Here is a 24,297-nt window from a genome sequence, read left to right on the forward strand (position 1 = left end):
ACAGGATGGACTAACTAAACAGAAGAGATAAGATGCAGTAATTGAAGAGGGGAGATTAGAAAGGATGAAATAAATGAGAAGAAGAGTTAAGACAGAACACAACAATAAATGAGAGAAGGCAAGAGAGGGAGAGTGAGAAAAAGAGAGGATAGGATGCAATAAATGGACATGAGAGAGAAGACAGGAAGGAATAATTGAACTGCTGAGGTAAGACCAGATACAATAAATGAGCAGGAAAGATAATACAAAATGCAAAATGAATGGGAGAGACAAAACAGGATGGAATAACAGCGAGAGATGAGACAGGTTGTAATAAATGATGAAGAGAGATAGGACAAGATGCAGTAAATGAAACTGAGAGATAAGATACAATAAATATGCAGGAGAGATAATAAAGGATGCAATAACTGGACAGGAGAATTATAACAAGATATAATAACTGAGCAGGAGATATGGACAGGATGCAATAACTGAATGTAAGGGATAAGACAGGATGAAATAACTCAATGGGAGAGATAAGACAAAAGAGGATAAATGAGCAGGAGAAAGTACTAGGTAACTGTTTTACAAAGATTCTCTTTCCTACTAGGGAAGGCTTTTTGAAACTGGTACCCTTAGAGAATGAGTAGGATGAACTTACAAAGAGGAGGAAGAAGCATAGTGTTTGGAGGCAACAGGAGCAAGAAGAATATGACAGTATATTAAAATATGGAAAAGGTGTATACCTGGTGTCATAGAACATGTAAGAGTAGATGCCTTGATTCCTAAAGAAGGCACTAAAGTGAGTAACATTTAAGCTGAGACTCAAGAAATAGGTAAACATTTGCCAAATGGGAAGAGTTGGGGCATGCGGGAAGCAAATTCTAAAGTATAACATCATTCATTTGTTCTTTCAAAATATGATTATTGAGCATGTACTCTACTCAAGCACAATGCCAAGTAGAGGGATACAGGGATAAATAAGACCCCTTACCTACATTCATGTAGTTTGCATTTTAATGAGGGAGAAAGACATTATTTATAATTCAATAAGTGATATATAACATACAACAGGAAATTCTCACCTATTCTGGAGAGTCTAGGAAGGTTTTTTATAAGAAGTAAAATTTAAGCTGAGATTAGACGATGGGTACACTTTATCTAGTCAAAATATGGAAGTGAGAGGTGAGAAGGATTCCTTAAAGCTGAAGGAACAACATGTGCTAAGTTTCTGATATGAGAAGGCTCGCAGTATATTCACGGAACTGGAAGGAGGTCAGTGCAACTGAACCATAAAGAGGGAGAAGGAGACTATCACAACGTGAAGATGGCAAGAGCCATCTTCAGGATTTTAGTTTTTATGCTAAGAACAAAGGGAGGTTTTAAGCTAGAGAAGGATGTACTCATATTATTGTTTTTAAAAAGATCTCGCATGAATGGACCTTGAAATAATCATACCAAGTGAAATAAGCCAGACAGAAAAGGTTGAAAATCACATGATATCACATATATGGGAAATAAACCTAAAAGCAACAAATGAACAGAACAAACAAACAGAGACTTATGGACATGAACAATGGATTAGTGGTTTCCAGAGGGGAGGAAGGAGGAGGGAGGGGGAAAAAAATGAAATGTTAAAAATTAATTAAAAAAAAAAAAGATCTCTGTAGCTGTAGTTTAGATTTTGCCAGAATGGTTTAGACTTGGGAAGGAAGAATGTATATGTGAGACACCAGGCAATAGATGATGGCCATTTAGATGGAGAATATGGCAGAAAAAGAGAGAGAAGTTGGTAGTCTTGAAAGATATTTAGAAGTAATAAAGAAAAACATGATCATCGATTAGATGTGGGTGAATGAGGGCAGGTAGATTTCAAGGCTGATTCTTGAATATTTAGCTTGAGCAACTGAATGATTACTGTTGCCATCCACTGTGATAAGGAAAGACATAGGAATACAAAACAGGTTTTAAGGGGAGAAGGGGAAGATCATTAATTCATTTTGACTGTGCTGAGTTTGAAGTGCTTATTAGCAGAGATATCAAGTCAGAAACTCAGAACAGAGAAAAAGAGTTGGGGTATATATTTGGAATTCATAGGTTATGGATGGTAATGGAAGCCAAGGGAGTAGATATGATCATCCAGAGAGAAAATGTAAAGTGAGAAGAGAGGGGCCTAAGATGGAAACTTGACATATCGTTTCGAGTTCACAAAAATATTTGACAATTAAGCAGAGACAGATGAGCTCATGAAGGAGAGGAAAAGAGAAGCTGGAGAGCCTGACTATAAAGAAAATCAGGGCAGTTCAGATTTTTGGAAATCAAAGGAAGAGAACATTTCCAATAAGAGAGAATGACCAGATGTATAATATACAGTTGGAAGGTTCATTTAATTAAGGATTGAGAAGTATTAATTTGGTTTAGCAATGGAGAAGTCACAGGATCATGGTGAGATCCATGTATGTGGAGAGGAGGGAGCGAAAGCCAGATGTGAGTGAGTGGAATGAGTAGGTGGGAGGCAAGGAAATGGAGGCAGACTGTATCCACGAGTCTTCTGAGAAATTCTGATGTCAAGGAAAGTAGAGCAATGAGACAATAACTAGAGAAAAAGTAGGATCAAGGGAGAACTTAAGAAAGAATCCAGTAGAGTGGGAGAGATTGGGAATACTCGTGAAGGAAAAGGGTAGTCTATTGTATAATTTATAGCAAGGAAAGAGGGGATGAGATTCAGAGCCAGGCAGCAGGTGTGTGTGTGGGGTGGCCCTAAATTGGAGGAGAGATCTCCACATTGAAATAGAAATAGAGTGATTGAGAAAGTTGACTACATGACTCCTGCACTGAAGGCTTAGTGGGGTTAGTGGTTGGGAATTTATAGTGATATTTTCTCTAAAGTGTGGAGTAGTGACCTATCAAATTCACTCAGGTTTAATGTTTTTACCCTCAAGTATGACAATGGCATGGGGCATGGTAAGGATGTCTAGAGAGTAGACAGATGATGAATTTTTGCTTAGTTGGGAGAGAAAGATAAAATAGGGGTGATGAATATGGAAGAAGTAAAAAAATCAGAATACTGGAGGTGCCAATTGTGTTGAAGAACTGTTATGTTGGGGATAGTCCACCAAACAAGCTGGAAAATCAGGGAGGAGATGCTTAATTTGGTGACATTGAATATTGGATATTTTCTGGAGTGAGATTGTGTGAAGACCTAAGTGGAAGAGAAGGTAGTGGAAGTTTGGAAGCCAATATATTAGATGAATCATCCATGTGGACTTTGAAGTCCCCCAGAAATGTGGTAAGAATTGGGTGGAGAGGTAAGAGGTACCAAAATCTTTAATGAATGAAGTCAGTAGGTGACATACCTATTTATGTGGAATAGCCAAATAGCATGAATATCAAATAAAGAAGAACTTTCTACAAGAGGATAAGCAGCAGTGGGGATTGTGAGGGGTGGGGATTTCATTTCAAGCTCAGGACTACGGAGTTCAAAAAGCATGAGAAAGTAATGGTTACCTCTTAAGAGAGCTTCCAGGGGAACATTGTTTTCAAGGAGGGACAGATTTCAATTTAAGCCAAGAGGTGTGTGGTGGGGATATTCCAGGAGCATAAGAAGTCTCATGTTTTCCAAGGGGTTCAGTATAGGTGAGGGCAAAACTTAGATTGGTTACTGTTATCAGACCTTACCTTCCTTTCCTGCCTCTTTGCTTAACACTTGTCTATCTATTCATTTCCCTCATTAAGCGAATAAGCAAATGAAACGGCAATGTGGAGTTAGACAATTAGGTTGTAACTTTTTGTAGAAAATTGGATATATATTAAGGACTATTAAAAACTGCTTTGTAAATTACTTTAAAGTCAGCTCAATATGCAGGGTTAGAGTAATCAGAACAATGATCAATGGAAAATAAGCGAAGGTACATAACAACCTAGAGGGACTCTTCCCCAGGACCTGAAGTCCATGGGTGTGTAGCTGAATAATTTAACTTACTGGATAGTAAAATTAAAAACATTTAATTTTGTACTGTTTCTCTTAAATAGGTTGTGTACTGTTCTTGTAAGATCTTAGTTATCGGCCTACTAGACAAGATACTTGCTATTTTACTTGCTCCTTGTCTGTTAAAAAATGAGATACTCTCAGTACATGTAAATCTGTAGCAGTAATACTACTACCTTATACATTCTAATCATGATGATATTTGCCACAGTACTTTAGAAAGGCACAATGTAGCAACTTAAAGATAAAATAATGAGAGCGAGAAGCTGACTTTTTAAAAATACTAATTGGCTTTCTATTGCTATCAGAAGTATGAGGAGGAAGCCTTGTAAAAGGTGCAGAAGAGAGAATAAATACTGAAAACATATTCATTCTTAACCCTGTTTACCATTCTAATGTAATAGCAAGGAGGAGGCTCAGTAAAATGAACAACTAAACATCTGTGGGTAACAAAAAACTAAAAATCTCTTATATTTTAAAAGGGCCAGAAAATCTATAGAACATATTTCCCTCTCAAGGGATCCTAATCCTAATTTAATAATTCACATCATTATGGTGAAGAGTTTGCATTTTAAATGCTTTAGAGGGTCCAATCTAAATTCTTTACTTTTTCTTTTATTTTATGTTAGTAATTAGTGTTTTACTATATTTTTACTCAGTCTTGGGATTGAGACTAACTTCATTAACCGAAATCTGCTTTTACATTAACTAGCTGATGTTTTGCCGAGTGAGGTTTACTAAATACTCTATGTTCTGTATGCTTAAGATCTGCCCGGAGGCTACATCTGTCCCGCACAGGGGCAGGTATGGTTTAGAGCACTTACTAACTGGGATTGGCCTGGCTGTTTCTCTCACCTTTTATTTCTGGTGACTAAATCCTTCACCATAAGATATAAGCAAAATGGTTGCTTCTTTATTTAATGCATGAAAAGGTAAACTGACACAGTGGAATAAAAAAGAGACAAGTTCTTTGCAAATAAATTTTTTATCTGCAAAAACTTTAAGTACAAAACAGAGTGACAAAGAACTTCACATTTTGCGCATCTCTTTGGTCACCTCTCAACATTAGAATGAATCACTCTTCACTTATGATTTTTGTGTGAACCTCACGGCTCTTCACTCGCAGCTTGTTGACTTGGGACTCAGCGATGTCAGCCCGCTCCTCGGCCTCCTCCAGCTCATGCTGGAGCTTGCGGAACCTGGAGAGGTTGACGTTGGATTGTTCCTCCTGAGAATGAATGGAAATGTATTTAGGAGTGAATAAAGTTCAGAATTTCTAGTTTCTTAGGTCAATGGGTCTTGAATTTGCTTTTTACTTAAAAATGATTCACTCTAGTAAAACCTTTGTAAAAAAAAATCAAAAAACAGAGAAATGCTCTTGAACTTTTTTTTTTTGTATTAACTCTTCTCATGCATCTTGAACTCATGGATAACAAGGAGGTACAGGTAACATTTGTCTCTAAGGTGTTCTAAAAGTTCTCCTTTTGGAACTTCTAAACACCTTAGAGCTACTCCTAATATGCCAGCTTTCCAGTCTCTCTTTTTTTTTTTTTTTCCAGAATCCTGAGACTGGAACTAGACCTTTTAAAAATGCAGATATGCAATCTGTATTATACCAAACTAATAGCCTTAATCATAAATTATTGCCACTTGAGTATAAATTATTGCTGCTTAGGGCAGTTTAGAAATTAAAGAAGAAGCTGATTGTTTCCTAAAATAGTCTGAGTGGTCTTTGCTTATGTTTGAATATATAGCAGTGAATTTGAGAAGGCTAGTTCTGGTTTAGTCTCTTTTTTAAAAGGCTCGTCTAGAACCATCCAAAATATGGCATTCAAATTAAGCACATTAATAAAACTTAGAATCATTAAATAATAGTTCACAAAAAACCTCAGATCTTTCCTATACAAATAAAGTAGGAGCTAGAGAAAGGTTAACTAAGTCTCTCCCTCTTCCTCTCTCTCTCTCGCTCTCTCTCTCTCTCTCTCTCTCTTTTTCTCTTTCTCTCCTCTCTCAGACCTTAGAGGTTAGGGGAAAAATAAAAACATAAAAGAACATAAGAACTAATTTGTAATATGTAGGTATGTATATCTATATTTCCATACTTAAGAAATTGATGTTACTTTATTATTATTTTAGATGTATTGCAGATTGGGGGAATGAGATAAGGTAGAATGCTAAGAATCCATAGTTTGAACATAACTGAGAACTTCTGAACTCCAGACTTAATATTTCACTGCTTACTTGACACCTTGTATACATAATGGTATTTCAAACAATGTTTCAAAAACAGAATTTCTGTTTTCTTCTTGCCCTGCAAATCTGTTTCTCCCTTAGTTCCCTGCTTTAGTAATTAATACGCCATCCACCTGGTTACTTAAACCATAACTTTATAAATTTCTACTTCTATCTCCATTCCTCTCTATACGCTCTATACCTGGTTACTCAAACCATAACTTTATAAATTTCTACTTTCTATCTCCATTCCTTTCTATACGCTCCACTACTATCCTAATTCAAGCCATGGGACCACCTGAAAAGCCTCTTAAAATGTTTTGCTGTACCTATGTCATCTGACAATCATTCTCCACATACTAGCCAGAATACTCTTTTTAAAAAATATTAACTAGGGCAAGATTAACCCAATTTAAAACCCTCCTGTGTCTTTCCAGTGTCTCATTGTACTTAGTATAAAATCCAGACTTCCTATAATGGCCAAGAAGACTCTGTGATCCTCCTCCTGCCTAGCTCTTCAGTCTCATGTCTACTACAATCTCTCTTGTCCTTCTGCTTCTTGAACCAGACTCTTTTCTGCTCAGACGCTTTGCATTTGCTCTTCCCCATCCCTACAACCTTTTCCCCTGGCCTATCAAGTGGTTTGTTTCTTCTCATTCTTCAGAACTTCATTGAACCATTTTCCTTTAATCTTTCCTCATTTTACCCCTCTTTTCTTTCATTCCTTTCACCAAGTTGGCTTGGACATATCTGAGAACTGGAGGCTGCCCAATCACCCCAAGGAATTCTGAACTCACCGCTTCCTCAGCTTGTCTCTTGTAAGCTTTCACCTTTGCTTGCAGTTTATCCACCAGATCCTGGAGCCTTAGTACATTCTTGCGGTCTTCCTCAGTCTGAAATAATATTTTAAAGAGTGGGTTTCTTGAGAGTACAAATATCATTATATTTTGTTGTACATTTGGTTTTCAGTCCCTTGCAGACTGGGGTGAAAATCTAGACAGGCCATTTTCCTTACTTGGTAAGTGAGTTCCTTTACTCTTCTCTCATGTTTTCGTAGACCCTTGACAGTTTCAACATTTCGCTTCTGTTCACTTTCAACTTCTCCTTCAAGTTCACGTACCTGCAAGAAGATGGGCATTTTAAAGACATTTACTATTATCCATTCACTTAATGGATTTCTGCCTTTCAAATGACCTATAGTATTTAATTTATTCTGCTTTATGTGTATTTTTGATGCTGTTGTCTAACAACCTCCCTTATAAGCTCATAGGCAGCAAAGACTATCTCTCATCTCTGTATGCCCCACATCATCTAGCAGTGCTAGGTATTCAAAATCATGTGTTAGACTGGAATGAGAAGAGATATATGCTCATCAGAAGACCCACCCTGGCCTCCAGTTTCTGGATCTGCTTCTTCCCGCCCTTCAGGGCCAGCTGCTCAGCCTCATCCAGACGGTGCTGCAGGTCCTTCACAGTCTGTTCCAGGTTCTTCTTCATCCGCTCCAGGTGGGCGCTGGTGTCCTGCTCTTTCTTCAGCTCCTCAGCCATCATGGCCGCCTAATTAGCAGTAAAATAAAATCCATTGAGGAAGCTGAGATAGCACATCAAAATTCAAATTTGACCACCACTGCATTGCCCTGTGCTCACGTCAGTGATGGCCTTCTTGGCTTTCTCTTCTGCATTGCGAGCTTCCTGGACAATGTCCTCCATTTCTCCCTGGATTTGGGAAATGTCTGTCTCCAGCTTCTTCTTGGTGTTGATCAGACTGGTGTTCTGGTTAAAATAGCAAATATAGAAATGTTAAGTACATGAGAGCAAAATTAGGATGCTCAATGCACTAAAGAAATCACAAACTAGTTAATTAAATTTACTAATTAGTATCCTTCCTCGTTCCAAAAATTATCTGAGTTAACAACATTATTTTAAAAGACAATCAAGTGTGGATATAATAGTTCAGATAAAGAAAATTATTGTTAATTCCAAAATAGTGAATGCTTTAAACTTTATTCTCCATGAAACATGATGAATAAATTTTTAGACAGTATTAAGATATGAGTAAGGATTATATTTTCCTTCCTCTGTATTTTTCACTATTCTCTTATTCTACTCACCTGGGTGTGGAGGAGTTGGACACGCTCACTGGCATCCAGAAGCTCCTGTTCTGCTATTTTTCTGCTCCTCTCCGTCTGTTCCAGAGTGGCCCTCAGCTCCTCAATCTCAGCCTGCAGCAGGTTGGCTCTGCGTTCCACCATGGCCAGCTGCTCCTTCAGGTCCTCTTGGCTCCTGAGAGCATCATCCAGGTGGATCTGAGTGTCCTGTGGAATGAATGATCCTTGAGACATCTCGTTCTCAGGGCTGCAGTCACCCAACTGCCCTGGGACCATCTCTTGAGCCCATTTACCTTGAGAATGCCTTGGGTGTTTCTGTAGTTCCTCAGGGCCTCAGCAGCCATGCGGTTGGCGTGGTTCAGCTGGATTTCCATTTCATTCAGATCTCCCTCCATCTTCTTCTTGAGCCTGATGGCATCATTCCTGCTCCTGATCTCAGCATCCAGCATGCTCTGCATCGACTCCACGACTCTAACGTGGTTTCTCTTCAACTGGTCAATTTCCTCATCCTTTTCAGCAATTTTCCTGTCAATTTCAGACTTGACTTGGTTCAGCTCCAGCTGGATGCGCAGGATCTTTCCCTCTTCATGTTCAAGAGATGCCTTAATGACAGCAAGAGCGTCGCATTAGCAGGGAATGGAAGTATGTAGTATTCTAGAAATAGGAATTACTTCCTACTTTCGTGCTGCCATAAATAACACATATTTATTCCACTATTATAGAAATTTCTACAATGTGTTATTGTTGGTTTTATATGCTTCTATCTCCCCAGGTAGATGTGCCCCTGAAGCTGTGAAGGGTCCTTAATTTATTCATCTTTGCTTTCTCAGTGTTTAGTACAGTCTTGACATCACTTATGTTAGTTGTATGCATGGTTAATTCTTCATTCCCATACTTAGTACACAGAGCAAATATTATTTTTCTTTTCTTTTAATTTGCCAGTACTTGCATGCAGTATACCCTTAATTTCTCTCACAATTGTTTTAGAGTGTACAATAAAATGTCTACCTCTGCCTCCTCTAAAGCAGCTTGAAGTTCACACTTTTCTTGTTCCACTTGTTTCTTTATTTTCTCCAGTTCATGGATACGTTTTCCTCCTTCTGCAATCTGCTCAGTGAGATCAGAAATCTCCTCTGTTGACAAACAATAATGTAAAAATTTGTTCAGTGAGGGAAAACATTTTTTAAACTCTTTTGTTAAAGAAAATGTACTCACGTTGCAAATTCTTATTTTCCCGCTTCAAGGTTTCAAGTTGGTCTAAGGATTCCTCATAAGCATTCTTGATCTTGAACAGCTCTGTGCTGAGGGAGCGGGACTCCTTCTGGGAAGCCTCAAGTTCGGCGTGGGTTTCTTCATACTTCTGTTTCCATTCAGCCAGGACCTGAGGGGCAAGAAATGGTCAAGAAATTGAATGGAGAAAGTTTGATGGTATGAAACCATTTGTTCTGGCAACTCTCAAACAGAATTGAGATGATCTGGGAATAAAAAATAATTATGAATAAGAAGAATAGAAACCACAGGAACCTCCTACCCCAGCTACTCATGGAGCAGGAGCTACTGAGAACAGCCTTCGGATGATTCAAATAAGGCACACTGAAGGTAGCAGGCTATCTTAATTGTATGTTGGAGGCTGAGGTAAAAACACGTGCAGAATACCTTATCAAAGTTCCTTTGCTTTTTGTCCAGGGCCGCGCAGGCAGCATTCGTTCTCTCCACATCAATCATGAGGTCCTCCACTTCATTCTGGAGCCGCTGCTTGGTCTTCTCAAGGGAGGCACATTTGGCATTCACGGCTTCTACATGCTCCTCTGCATCCTGCAGACGCTGGGCCAGTTTCTTCCTGAAAAGTGAAACAAGGACGACAGAAGTGTATGGCTGTTAACAGAAATGATTGTTTCAAAGTGGGTACAAGAGAGTGATTTCCATAGTCAGACTCCTGAAATACTTTGTCTTTCAAGCTTGTATTGTAGGTCCAGTGCTATATTAACTTATTCTCACTCTCTTACCAACCAAATACTGAAAACGACTCAAATTTCAATATTGCTGTACTTTGTAGTCTGGCTTTAAGACCATGATCAGCCCAAGTCAACATTTTAGTCTTTAAGGTGACTGGTTTATGTCTCCTTTACAGAATATTAATATCTATCTTGAATTATTATTATTTATGTCTTGTCTCCATTGAATTTTGATCTCTAGAGGGTAGAATCTATTTTGCTAATCTTTGTTTTCTTGTAGGCTGTCACACATGTTAAATACTCAAATGTTATATCAATTGAATTAAAATAAAATATACTTGAATTTGTCTAATTATATTTCTTATTTTCCTAGCTTTTCATTAATTCTTCAATAAGAAGCTTTCCTAAATCAATATAAATTTTGCTCTGAGTGTTCCACTCAATCTCTTCCACCAAAACATTGTAATTCCAACTATGTGGTTGTTGTATAGTAGCCATAGAATAAATGACTAGATCTCTCTTTAAACTTTCAGTTGAATAAGTAGATCCCTTCCTGTCCAGATTTCCCCTCTGACAGTCAAGTCTTGAAGGTTTTATTGCATTGAATATTTAGTCCTTTATGAAACATTTTTCTTTATTATTACAGAATTTTATGTCTACGTTTTAGTCTTTAACAATATATTTTCTGCTTTTTTTCAACACAGCCATATTTTCACATCTCAGAAGGAGGAACTGTGCTTTAAAGCATGATTATTTTTCTCTAATATACTTATCACTTTGAACCAATATTTTTGTTATTTGATGAGAGAGAAGAGGCATAGGAGAATATGATCATATCTTATTCTATCTGCACTTGCATAGAGAGAATGATGTGAAAAATTCTCCCTTTTAAAAATAATTATTCAGCTCCCTCTTGCCTTATGTCCTTTCTCTTTCCACTGCCTAGCTTAATTTCTTTCCTTAGACAACCTAGAGTATTTGTTTTTCTTGCTTAGGTTTATGTTCCTGTATTTTTCCCCTAGTTTTTTATTTGTTTTGGGAGCAATGGGTATTTGCCCTTTTGGTAATTATAGCAGAGGTACTTTGATTATTAACACAGATATTTCCATTTTAACTAAGTCTAGAACATACTTGGCCTCCTCTAGCTCCTCTGTGCGCTGGATGGCGTCTGTCTCATATTTGGTCCTCCACTGGGCGACCTCGCTATTGGCCTTGGACATTGCCCTCTGCAGCTCGGCTTTGCCTTCCTGCTCCTCCTCATACTGTTCCCGCAGCAGGTCACAGTCGTGGCGGGCAGACTGCAGAGCGTGGGCCAAAGCACTCTTGGCCTGAGAACATAGAGATTGGTGACTTAATTTTATCTCTTGAAAGTGATATTTAGTCCCTACGGTCCTATAGATCACCAGAAGAAAATCTGTAGCTGCAAGCAAAACACAAATAACCCCCCAAACAAGGATAATGACAACAACAAGTACGGCTCACCTTTATCTCCTCTTCAAGCTGCCTTTTCAGTTCCTCAATCTGTTGTGTGAATGCTTGTTTGCCCCTTGAGAGCTGAGAAACTAATGAGTCCTTTTCATCTAGCTGGCGTGAATATTCACCTATATAAAGACCAAGATCCAGAAAACACAACCTTACTTTGGAAAGTGAAGCTCTAAATTAAAAAACTGGAGCAGAAAAAGGAGGAGAGCACGGGTTACAACAAACCACCAACATCCACTTTACCCTGATGAGAAAATGTAAAAATGAGACATATGGAAAACTTTAGGCGAATTACATGCTTACGAACAACACAAAAGATTTTGGGAGATATTTAAGATTATTTGACCACAATATAAATTAATGAAGAAATGTGTGAAAAGTAATGTAAATCAAACCAACAAAACATCCCAGTGCTTTTTGTCTAAGGCAATATTGTCGTATTAGTTTACTTTCCATTGAAAATTGATTGAAACAAAGAATTTATTCTGTGGAAAACAGGAGATTTTGAACAATCTTCTCTGTAAGTAGAAATGATGTTCAAAAGAAAGTCCTAAAAGCAACTTTATATTAAGAAACTATCAAGTATCCTTCCACCCACAGGTTGAGTTGGTTTATGGATAACTAATCAGTTCTGAAACTAAATGGCAGTTAAATTTATCTTCAAATCTTTAATCACCATAATTCATAAAATACACTCTATTGTGTTAAAAATAGAGAGAAGACTTTTAGAGCTAGTTTTTGAACTGGTTACCTGGACACCTTATCTCTAACATTTAATAAGAATAATAACTTTCACTTTTTTCCATACCACTAAGTTATTGGGAATAAACATGTATTGAGGAAGTGAAATTACAAAGAGCATTTGGGGACGTGGTTCCATAGTGTAGCATTTAGCACATCTGCTTTACACACAGAAGGTCCTGGGTTTGTGCCTCAGTGGAGCCATGGTCCATGGTCTACGGCCATGCCACCCTGAACAAGCCCGATGTCTGATCTCGGAAGCTAAGCAGCGTAGGGCCTGGTTAGTACTTGGATGGGAGACCACCTAGGAAGTCCAGGTGTTGTAGGCATAAATAATAAAAAACAAACAAACAAAAACAAGGAGCATTTTGATTCTTTGAGAATACAATTTTTCTTTTTCATAAAGTGTGCTTAACACCTATGTAACTATAATAAAAACCTTACTTTGAGCTTTCTTCTAGAAAGAACAATATTTGAACAAATATGAAAAAGTGGTTCTCCAACACTTTGATCTGCCTATTACTTTAATAGTCCAGATGACTCATAAACTAATTTCTATTGTGTTACCTCTCTCTCTTGGGGAGGTAGAACTGTGGTAGAAAGTTGGACAAGTGATAGGGGGAGTAAATGCAGAGACTCTCCAATTTGGAGTAAATATTCTTGGACCAATGATTTCACCACTACCATAATTGGTCATCTTTAAAATGGGGAAAACATTACACAAACTAATGAGGATAAAGTAATAAATAACTCTTGGCACTTTGAAAAATGAAAATAAATAAATAAAAAGTGAAAATAAAAAATAAATTGATAACTTTTTGATTAAAGTGAAATCTGCTTTAAAATGTTTAAAAACCTTGGATCTCTTCATTACAAAAACAAAACCAAGCAAAACAAAAGAATGTAGTCCCTGCCAGTGGTCAATAATGTGTTTGTATGAGTGGGTGCCTCCTGGGAAGATATGTGATCTCAAGCAACTGAATGCAGTTTTTTAGCAAATTGAGCATCCAAGGTAAATTTGTCATTCAAGGTCAATGGCCCACCTGATTCCGTCTGTAGGCGTGCTCTTTGAGCCGTCAGGTCATTGATCAGCCGCTGCTGCTCTTCTTCCTTCGACTTAAGCTCACTCAGTTGATCTTCTAGAGTGCGGCACATCTTTTCAAGGTTTCCCTGCATTCACAAAATGGTAGAAGCCATCTCAAGCACACATTTCAACCATAGAAATTTTCAATAATCCTAAGTAGTCCAAAGGAGCTGTGGTACTCATTTATTTTGAGAATAAACTGCCTTTACGAACGAAAACAACTGAAGTGTTGAGATAGAAAGAGTAACAAGTACATAGTTGAAATATGCTGCCACTAAATCACTTTGTGAATATCTTCACTAAATTAGCTTATCTGTGATATGAGAATAATGATACTTGATTCAGTTTATGAGAATGTTTTGAGGAGCAGATTATGTATTTGTGCTTAAGAGAAAAACAAAAGGGGCTAGTCAAGGTAAGGTGTTTTAAAATCTCAGAATGTATTTTTTTATTTGAAAGAGCTTAAGTTTTCACTATGCATATTCTTTGAGTATGGCTCTTCTTCCGGAAAGAGTGAGCACTTTGTCTCCCTCCGACCAGTCTCTTGCCAGTTACTGATTCTTGGAAGGCTTGCTCACACCTGTTTTACACCTGTTTACATAAATCTCTTTAAGACTTAAACCACGACTATACCTTGGCTTTGGAGACAGTCTCCATGTTACTAGCAAGGTCATCGATCTCCATCTTCATCTCACTCTTCTCCTTCTCCAGCTTCTGCTTGACCCTCTGCAGGTTGTCTATCTGCTCCCCGAGCTCAGCCACACTGTCCGCGTGCTTCTTCCTCAGGGTGGCCGCAGTGGCTTCATGCTGCAAGGTGGCCTCCTCCAGATCCCTGCGCATTTTCTGGAACTCAGCCTCCCTCTTCTTGTTCATCTCGATCTGGGCTGAAGTCGCCCCACCAGCTTCTTCCAGCCGCTCGCTGATCTCCTCCAGTTCCCGAGAGAGGTCAGAGCGTTGCTTCTCTGCTTTGGCCCGAGAGGCCCGCTCTGCCTCGATTTCCTCCTCCAGCTCCTCAATGCGGGCCTGGGAATGACATCAACATTCATGTGAATTCATGGCAGTTTTGATTCTTGTAATGTCCAGAAAAGGTGGAGGTCATGTACTTACCTGTAACTCCTTGATCTTCTTCTGCAGTTGCATCCCAAGGGCCTGTTCATCTTCAATCTTGCTTTGCAGATTGCTCATTTCAAACTCTTTCCTGTTAGAAAAGCAATTTATGTCAGTCACAGAAATATTAATAGTAATTTTCCCCATCTAACCTTTGTTCTTGCCACTTACTTTTTAAGCTTTTCATCAAGTTGCTGTTTGTCATTTTCTACATCCATTGTAGATTCTTGAGCCAATTTTAGGTCTCCCTCCAGTTTCCTCTTTGCTCTCTCTAGATCCATTCGAATTTTCTTTTCTTGTTCCAGAGACCCTTCAAGCTAATTGAAAGTAAAATTTGTTAAACACTGAAAATATATTAAAAATATCTTTTAAATGGTTATTAAAAATGCCCTTACATCATCCACTTGCTGCTCTAACTTGATCTTTGCTTTGGTCAGGGTGTTGACTTTGTCTTCTTCTGCCTGCAGGTCATCCAGGGTCTGCTGGTGGGCCTCTTGGAGGGCCTTCTTCTCCTTGGTCAGCTTAGCTATGGTTTCATCCAGGCCTGCCATCTCTTCTGTGAGGTTTTTCACCTAGAAAGTCAAGAAAGAGATTGTTTCTACTATAAAGCAGCTTAGTGGATGCTAAAACCTTTAAATAGTGGAGGAAAATATGATTCATACCTTATTTTCTGTGGCGTGTTTCTCCTTTTCAACTTTGGCCAGTGTCAGCTCAAGGTCATCAATGTCTTTCTTGAGCTCTGAACATTCATCCTCCAGTTTCCTCTTCTTGGCTGTCAGCTCAGCATTGATCTCTTCCTCATCTTCAGCTCTCTCAGTCACTTCTTTGATTTTGGCCTCCAGCTGGATTTTTGTTTTAATCAGCTGGTCACATCTTTCCTCTGCATCAGCTAAGCTATCTGCTTCCTGAGAAGGGACAATAAACACTTTTATAGTTAAATTCTCTGTTCATTTTCAGATTTTACTAATATTTTGAAACCAAACAAGTAAATGATATTTTAAGCCTTAATTTTTATTAGCTTTCTATCATTTAGGAAGTATTTATTGGATATTTACAGCACTGAAGATGAAAAAAATTTAAGTAATGGTTTCTGGTGAAATTATGATACAATTATATTTCTAATCATGGGGTTCAGGACACACTACCTCAAAATATAGCACTTTGGCATACTGAAAATCTTAAGCTGAAGGAGCTTGAGAAAAATGGCAGAAGCAGGAAGTTCACTTTGACATCTGCTCCTCACCCTTCTTCCCTGAAACAAATCATAAAACTCTCATGTGAATGGTACCCTCTCTGTACCAGGAGGAAAGAAGATATTCATCACCAGAGATGGGGAATTTAGGGCTGAGAAGGCTGTATAAACAAACCTTGTTCAACTAACTCTACCTTCCTAGTTACTTCTTCACCATGAACTACCCCTAACCTATACCCTCTTCTCTTGTCAATTCTTCACAAATTTATTGTTTCTTTGTCTAAAAGATATAAAAGCTTCCTGCTCTTGTCACTTCTTCAGGTCTTCATTTTTTTGTGAATGACCCAATGTATATGTAAAATTTCAGTAAAATTTGTATGCTTTTCTCCTGTTAATCTATCTTTGTCCTTAAATTTCAGACCCAGCCAGAGACCCTAAGAAGGTTGAGGAAGACTTTTTTCTCCCCTACATGGTATGGTGATCTATATCTAATGTGTTGGTATATAATTTCAGATCAGTCAGTTTTCTTTATTTAATATTTATTTTCAGAAAATTTTAGTATATGAAAAAGAAATAAAATTGTTGGGTATCTATCAAGTGGCTAAGAAGAAGGGGTAATATCAGGAAAACAACTTAAAAAGATAACATGTCTTACAGTGACAGAATAGCTGAGAATGAAAAGGTGTACCTGGGAGAACTAAGGGAAACTGAACATATTAAAAGGTGGAACTTAGAGAAGTAGCAAGCATGTTTCTCTGTTTGAAGTCTGTTTGAACATATTAAAAGGTGGAACTTAGAGAAGTAGCAAGCATGTTTCTCATGAGAAGAGATAGAAGTTGGACTATAATCTTTATGAGAGTAGAGACCATGTCTCTTGCTCAAAGTTTTATCCCTACTGCTTGGAATGTCATCAAATATTTCTTAAATGTATATTTGATAGAATAATGTTGAAAAGAGGCCATTCTATACTCAAAGGAGAGCATATTGGATCAAGCTTAGATATCCCCTACAATTATTCTTTAATCCTTGAAAGTATGAGGGACCTCTCCTCAATTTGGAAAACTGTGATCTATGTAAACTGCAAGGACAGTCACAGTGCCAACCTAGGTATTTATAGTTCATCTTTCTTTACCTTTTCTAGTTATGTGTTTAAAACCAACAGGCCCAATGAGACTGATGTAGAGTCCCTTCTGAATTCAGAAAACTAGAGGGTAACCTATAATATTTCTGTTGTTGATTTCAGTGGTAGCTACTGAAATTCTCATGTCATTTGGGTCACAAAAATGGGTTAGACTGTGATGTTTGATAAAATATTTTTTCCCAAGCCTCTGGATATTTATTGGGACATCAGAATAAGAACATCAACCCAACCTCTCATGTTTTGCATAAAATTGACACTATTTATAGAAAGTATTGCTATTATCCTTGCAATGATCCTAGTCTTTCAAGTACTAGAGAGTTTCAAAAGTTAGAGTTGAGAGGGAAGTTGCCAGGGGACCAGAGATATAAAAATTTAGAATATACATTTTCATCACAAAGTCTCCTCCCTCTTAATTGTTAATATTGTTCTTTCTTTACTGCCCTTATTTGTATTTTTTAGTAGGGAAAATTTTAGGGAGAACAGGTCATCTTATTCTTGCCCATATTCTGCTAGGAGAAACAATAGGGGGAAAGGAAAAACACTTTTATTTTTCTCTTTTCAATAGCAAGGAATCCTATCACGGTGCTTTTTAGTAATGTTGTATATAAAATTTTATAGACATTCTAAGGAGTTGTGAATTAGGAAAGACTGATAATAAATCCCTTAGTAAGGTGGAATTGGACTTTACCCTAGCAATTGCTGAACTGAAATTTTAGCATGAGATTACAAGAAATGGGTTCTGACACTCACGGCTTGAACCTGGAGTTGTAGATCGTTTTTCTCTTGCATCAGAGTTACCATTTTCTCTTCGAGTTCTTTCCTTTTTGCCTCTGATTTAGCCAGATCTTCTTTGGCCTTCTCAAATTCTTCCTTCATGTTGGCCATCTCCTTTTCTGTCTCTGCACTCTTGAGGAGAGGCTTGATCTTGAAATACAGCTTCATCCAAGGCCAGTGCTTCACATTCATGAAGGCACGGACATTGTACTGGATGCAGAAGATGGACTCTCTGTGATAGGAACAGAAATTTTCAAAGTCAGATTATAATAGGAATCAGAATAAGAAAGCATAAGCTAATGGGATTTAGTCAGGTATTGTTATTAATACCTTCTTTCCACCATCTTCTGGTACTCTACTCTCGCCAAGAACCCTCTGCACCTGGCCTGGGTTCTGGTAATCAACTGGGCCAGCTTGTCATCTCGCATCTCCTCTAGGAGTCCCAGAAGACCGGCTTTGAAAAAGACCTGAGCATAGGCAGAGTTGCAGATCAGAAACTTTACCTAAACTTCAAAGGGACATGGATAGCATCAGATAGGATTTAGAGACTATTACCTTGGTGTGACCAAATTTATACTGAGTGTGGTCAACATCAATGGACCCAAGGAGCTTCTCAGAAGCCTTCTTGCTATCAATGAATTGTCCTTCAGGGATAGCACTGGCATTTAACACCTTATATCTGTTTAAGTCAAACAAATAAGTGATATAACTGTTGTCTTCAACAAAGAATCTTCCTGCTTTATTACAGAAACAACATAGTTGTTGGGTAGTCTAACAAACATAAAGAAATCATATCTATCTCTTTATCTATTCTCTATGTATTCAAAGTGTGTTGAACTTTTGGTATGTCAACACAGAGTCTGCTAAATTTGTTTCTCTTCTCTTCAATTTTAATAGAAGGTGTAAAGGATTCTTTCATTGAAAAATTAAATAAGAAAAATCTCTTAAAATAATTCACAATGAGAAAGTCTGTCTGACCTCTGTTTGAAGTCTGCATAAAGAATTCTGCTTGGGAATCCCTTTCTGCAGATGCGGATGCCTTCCAGCACACCATTACACCTCAGCTGGTGCAGGACAAGTTCATGCTCCATGGCCCCTAAAAAGAAGAGTACATATGACTCATTTCATGGTCTAAAGCAAACACACTGGAGCTTGTCGGCATATGAAAAATGTCTTACCGGGAGTTTTGGTTTCATTGGGGATGATGCAGCGTACAAAGTGAGGATGAGTGCTCCTCAAGTTGGTCATCAGTTTATTTAAATTCTCCTGTAGAGCCATATGAATATTTGGTTTAAAAGTGTACTATTTCATACATTCACATTTACAGACATAATTCTTGTGCTCCATGACATTCGTTCAATTCTAATGAATAGTATCCAGATGTGAATTTGCAAAGAGTTACCTCTGGAATTTCCACATTCCCAAAATAGCCATCTATTTCCTGTTTCTGTGCATTATATACATATTTTTTTATTAGACATTGAAAAGGTTGTTCACTACTGTTGAATTTGATAGCGTATGTTGTAAATTTAATGTGACATTCTAAACATATGGAAATACTCCACCCACACTCTTTTGCCTAGATATGTAGTCTGGTTTTATAAATAATTCAGTATCTTCCTACAAATCTCCATTTCTTTCTCTATCTAACTTTCAATTGTATCCGCTTTCCTATCATATGCTTATTCCTTATTATAGTTAGAGATCTGTGTCCTCCTTCCAGTTCCAAGTAGCCTTTTAATGCCTCATTCTGGGAATTGGCAGAAAACTGACAGCCATATTACCAAGTGTAAGATGTTTTCCAAAGAAATCCTGGTTTTTCAGAATAATTAGAGCTTTAGTTATTCCAGATGGGATTGTCAAAAGAAAAGTAAAATTTCCTTAAAGAGCTATTTCTTATCACATCTGGCTACTTATTGAAAACCCCAAATTGAAATTTCCCATCTGATATTGACTTCTGCAATTCACTCTCATCCCTACTGAGGCCTGTGTCTCCTATATTATGCTGAGTATCTCTTACAAACTACCACAAGCCTCCCTGAGACTCCGTTCTACATTGCCTGCTGACCTATCTCCTTGAGTCACATCCAGTTCTAGAATCCTTGCAAGATTACTCTCCCTTCTCCACACAGTAAAGTAAAACTTAATTTCCTAAATCTACTTAGAGAAAATGAAGTTTGTACCCTGAAGAGAGCAGACACAGTCTGGAAGGAAGAACCCTTCTTCTTGCCACCTTTCTTTCCACCACCAGACTCTAAAGAAATCAGAGAAAGCACAAGAAATCAGTACAGGATTTCTCTGTTTGCATTCTATACATTAAGTAAAAATTTAATTCTATTGAGAATTACCTGCTTCAGCAGCTGCTGCCCCAGAGAAGAGGTAAGCTAGAGTTTTCAGTGAAGACTTCTGGTACAGCCCAACCACAGTCTCATTCAAGGGGTCCTTGTTCTTGTCAAGCCAGCCAGCAATGTTGTAGTCCACAGTGCCTGCGTAGTGCACCAGCGAGAAGTGGGCCTCAGCCTTGCCTTTGGCAGGCTTGGGCTTCTGGAAGTTGGCAGACTTTCCAAGATGTTGTTCATACAGCTTGTTCTTGAAGGAGGTGTCTGTGGCCTTGGGGAACATGCACTCCTCTTCCAGGATGGAGAAGATGCCCATAGGCTAACAGTGGACCACATACAAAGTTATAATTCTATTTAAACATTTGTCTCTGTATAAAGAATTAAAATAAGATGCAATGAATAATCCAATTGTCACAAAACGTGGTTAGTGAAACGCAAAACAGACCTTCTCAATGAGCTCGATGCAGGCAGCCAGGTCCATCCCGAAGTCAATGAACTCCCACTCGATGCCTTCCTTCTTGTACTCCTCCTGCTCCAGCACGAACATGTGGTGGTTGAAAAACTGTTGCAGTTTCTCGTTGGTGAAGTTGATGCACAGCTGTTCAAAGCTATTAAACTAAAATAAGTAGAAAATACAAGTTAACATTCAGTTTATAATAAAATCTTCTCTTCAATAAGGGCTTTTCTTAGGTGGCTAGCCTAACTGCCCTCTTACGATGTTATGGCTTCATTTTGCCTGTAGCAAGATTCTCTTTTCCTCCAGTCTTTTCTTGCTGCTGTGAGTTAGGAAGTGTCACCACACCTGTTAGAAATCTCTCTTAAACAGGAATAAACAGGCTCTGAGAGATGCTTCCTTATGCAATAAAACAATTATTTGTTTTTTATAATATCGATTTTTGTTGATCAGAGGTTTCTTAGTAATTTATCTCTTTATGATTGTGTTGTATAACTAGCTAAGGTTGATTAATATGAACTATTGTGGTCTTTATGTTGTTATTACTAATAGGAATAAAAATTCACCAACTAACATTTGTTGAATATTTACTATCTGCAAAACACTGTGCTAAGTGCATTTTATAAATTATTGCATTTAATCATCACAGCCACCTTTTTAAGGTGGTACTGTTTGCCCATTTCATGGATGAGAAACCATGATTAGAGAGGTTAAGTAACCTGTGCAAAATCCTGCTAGTAGGGGCTCCGATGTTTTGATACCAGAGCCAATGTTTGTAACTGGTCTTAGAACTTGATGAGATCTGCTCTGCTTTACTATTCAGGACAGCTAGATGTAAACACAATTGGAAATGCTCTTGTCAAAGAACAGTGTCACCATACGCGGAAATGAAAGGGATTCTACCACACTGATGAGCTTTGTAAACATTATGCTAAGTGAAAGAAACCATCATAAAGGACCATGTATTGCATGATTCCATTTGTATAAAATGTCCAGAATAAGCAACTCTATAGAGACAGAAAGCAGGTGTGTGGTTGTCAAGGGCTGGGGGAAGGAAAGCGAGAAATGACTTAAAGAGGATGGGATTTGTTGTTGGAGTGATGAAATGTTTTAAAATAGATAGTTGCACATATCTGTGGATATACTAAAAACCATCAAACCAAGTACTACTTTCAATATGTAAATTTTATGATATATGAATTATATCTCAATAAATCCGTTATTAAAAAACTCGAAGAGATTGAAGTATACACTGTCGTTAGTTTTTTTATTTGAAAAACTGTGAATTACTATTCTTGTCCTGCTTGGTGCCAGACTATTTCCTTCATCCCATGTGGGCTTGGGAATTTCTGGAAATTACCTTGTCCCTAAAACTCAGAAAGATTCCTCCAGTGTCTATCAGTCCACTCATAGAAACAGGTGTAGAAATGCAACTTGTGCATCAGGGATATCTGTGATACTGCTGTCAGGTAGAGGACTTTGGTTTCCTTGCTTCCTAAGCTATCTTCCTTAGGCAGATAGACTTGAGTTTCTTTACAATACCATTTCCATTTTCCATCCTCTTAATTTTTTTAATTTTTAAAAACTTATTAAAATTTTTATTTATTTATCATTTCCATCCTCTTTAAATCTTTTTTTTTTAATTTGTTATTGTTTTCCCTACTGTTATCTTAGCTATCATTGTTGCTCTCATCACCTTCTTAATCATTTACTGAATACTAACAACGTGCTTGGGGTCTGTGCTTAGGGCTTGAAATTCAGAAATCTTGTAACTGGCAGAATGATCTCAGAAGTGAGTGTGTTATGGGTGCTTGGTGATTTACCCATAGGTCCTAGTTGAATTTGCCCTGAATGGTGAGATACCATTCCCATTACTTAAGTTACATAGGTAGGAATTGAAAGAGTGGAATTTGAGTCCAGATCTGTCTCATTCCAAAGTTCATGTAGTACAATTATTTTTCATAGACCTTTTCCAATATTGATTGCAGCAGCAAACTTTGTAAACTTTCCTGCTATAAAAGTTCTGTTAACTCACGTCAAAGATCTCAAAGCCAGCGATATCCAAAACCCCGATGAAGTACTGCCTGGGCTGCTTGGTGTCCAGCTGCTGGTTGATGCGAGTGACCATCCACAGGAACATCTTCTCATAGACGGCTTTGGCCAGGGCACCCACTGAATTGTACACCTTCAAAGACATGGTGACAACTGTTGGAGTTATTAAAGACACGTTGTGAAGGCCTAGGATGTGTGTGAGTTAGTGTACTTACCTGCTGCACAGTCTGGCCTTTGGTGACATACTCATTGCCGACCTTGACCCTGGGGTAGCAGAGAGCTTTGAGCAGGTCAGCAGAGTTCAGATTCTGGAGGTAGGCTGCCTTGTCAGCAACTGTAGAGACACAATTCAGGTACCAAATATGACCTACTGCTTACTCCACAATTCATAGGGACAGAGTCCTTAGTGAATCACTTTATAGAAAGTCTGTATGGGTATAAAGTTGTGTCTGTCTGTCAGAAGCTTAGCTGTAAAGGAGACATGAGTTTGGAATGGGCTTTCCCCCCTAAATCCTCTTATTAAACACAGATGGAGCTTTATTGGTACCTTCAGTGCCATCTGGCTCAGCTTGCTCCTCACGCTGCTTTTGTTTGAATTTCATGTTCCCATAATGCATTACTGCCCCTGTGAGCTTATAGATGGACACTCTTTCATCAGAAGTGAAGCCCAGGATCTCAATGGCACTCTACCAAGAGAGAGGAGAGGATAAAATTAAGGCAGAGGCACTAATTTATTTAGGAAAATTTATCCCATATGCTTAACTACACACCTATAGCAGGTTGTTATTGTCATTCTCATACATAATGGACTTTTAAAAAATTGCATGTGTAACTTACATCTGTGGCTATCAACTCTTCTTGATCATCAATGCTGGGGACTGAGATCTCCCCTTGACTGACGAAGGCATAGTCATATGGATTGGTGGTGATCAGGAGCATTTCTGAGTACACAGAGTTCAGGGGATATGTATTACATTAGAAGATGTTAATAAAATGATTAACTTCTAGCTTATAAGTTTAAGGTCTTTCTTACCAATTAGATCTGGCTTCTTGTTAGACATGATCTGATAAAAGATATGGTAGCTTCTTTCTGCCTTTAGCTGGAAGGTAACTCTAGACTTCTCCAGAAGATCTGCAATGGAAAGTAGCCATCGGATTAGGGGGGAAATTATAAAGTTCCTGGAATGATTTTGGCACTTAGGGTAATAAGCTATATCTCATTGGTCCCTTGAGATTTCAGCTGAACGTTCCCATGAGGTGCCACATATTACCTCTCTACAATGGCAGTGGCTCTTACCATTTCCAGAAATAAACTAAAGCATTCTGACCCATATTCATTTCTCGTATAAAAGATCCTTGACATTTGGAATATAACTGATTCTTGATAACCCCTTCCTCCCCAGAGTCTCTTCTCACTTTTTAGTAGAAAACAACATTTATCAAGGCTCAGACTAGGAAGTAACCACATATACGCAACCCATAGGCAACTCATTTACCCCTAGTGTTAGCTTTTTCTTAGAAACATTTGAAATTCATCGTGAGGCCAAACAGCTCCTGGCAGCTCCTACAGAATTATTGGCTCATGCCTGACATGGATAAAGCACCCCGTGGACTGTGGATAAGACTGGCATTAACCATGGGCACGTTTGGCAGCAGACTGGTGTTTCACA

At 38.2% G+C, this 24,297-nt stretch overlaps 1 protein-coding gene and 1 pseudogene across 1 annotated transcript in view; one reads left to right on the forward strand and one right to left on the reverse strand.

Annotated features, from left to right (window-relative positions):
- Positions 1-5,042: 5,042 nt before the first annotated feature.
- Positions 5,043-24,297, reverse strand: part of LOC105291362 (myosin-1-like) — a 22,147-nt gene continuing 2,892 nt past the window's right edge. Inside the window, exons 3-33 of the mRNA XM_011359127.1 lie at positions 23,661-23,759; positions 23,465-23,568; positions 23,175-23,313; positions 22,843-22,961; positions 22,611-22,760; positions 20,567-20,737; positions 20,131-20,440; positions 19,966-20,036; positions 18,961-19,048; positions 18,761-18,878; positions 18,338-18,461; positions 18,113-18,249; positions 17,759-18,014; positions 15,338-15,580; positions 15,071-15,247; positions 14,847-14,992; positions 14,676-14,766; positions 14,202-14,591; positions 13,528-13,654; positions 11,744-11,862; positions 11,393-11,589; positions 9,963-10,146; positions 9,522-9,687; positions 9,315-9,439; positions 8,600-8,908; positions 8,310-8,513; positions 7,846-7,971; positions 7,585-7,755; positions 7,215-7,319; positions 6,997-7,092; positions 5,043-5,195 (exon numbers count right to left, since the gene is read on the reverse strand). Coding sequence (XP_011357429.1) covers positions 5,043-5,195; positions 6,997-7,092; positions 7,215-7,319; positions 7,585-7,755; positions 7,846-7,971; positions 8,310-8,513; positions 8,600-8,908; positions 9,315-9,439; positions 9,522-9,687; positions 9,963-10,146; positions 11,393-11,589; positions 11,744-11,862; positions 13,528-13,654; positions 14,202-14,591; positions 14,676-14,766; positions 14,847-14,992; positions 15,071-15,247; positions 15,338-15,580; positions 17,759-18,014; positions 18,113-18,249; positions 18,338-18,461; positions 18,761-18,878; positions 18,961-19,048; positions 19,966-20,036; positions 20,131-20,440; positions 20,567-20,737; positions 22,611-22,760; positions 22,843-22,961; positions 23,175-23,313; positions 23,465-23,568; positions 23,661-23,759 — 5,015 coding nt within the window. The remainder of the gene's footprint in view (positions 5,196-6,996; positions 7,093-7,214; positions 7,320-7,584; positions 7,756-7,845; positions 7,972-8,309; positions 8,514-8,599; positions 8,909-9,314; positions 9,440-9,521; positions 9,688-9,962; positions 10,147-11,392; positions 11,590-11,743; positions 11,863-13,527; positions 13,655-14,201; positions 14,592-14,675; positions 14,767-14,846; positions 14,993-15,070; positions 15,248-15,337; positions 15,581-17,758; positions 18,015-18,112; positions 18,250-18,337; positions 18,462-18,760; positions 18,879-18,960; positions 19,049-19,965; positions 20,037-20,130; positions 20,441-20,566; positions 20,738-22,610; positions 22,761-22,842; positions 22,962-23,174; positions 23,314-23,464; positions 23,569-23,660; positions 23,760-24,297) is intronic.
- On the forward strand, positions 12,698-12,813 carry LOC111738934 (annotated as a pseudogene).

Source organism: Pteropus vampyrus, unplaced genomic scaffold, assembly GCF_000151845.1.
Source record: "Pteropus vampyrus isolate Shadow unplaced genomic scaffold, Pvam_2.0 Scaffold44, whole genome shotgun sequence".
Taxonomy (NCBI): Eukaryota; Metazoa; Chordata; class Mammalia; order Chiroptera; family Pteropodidae; genus Pteropus; species Pteropus vampyrus.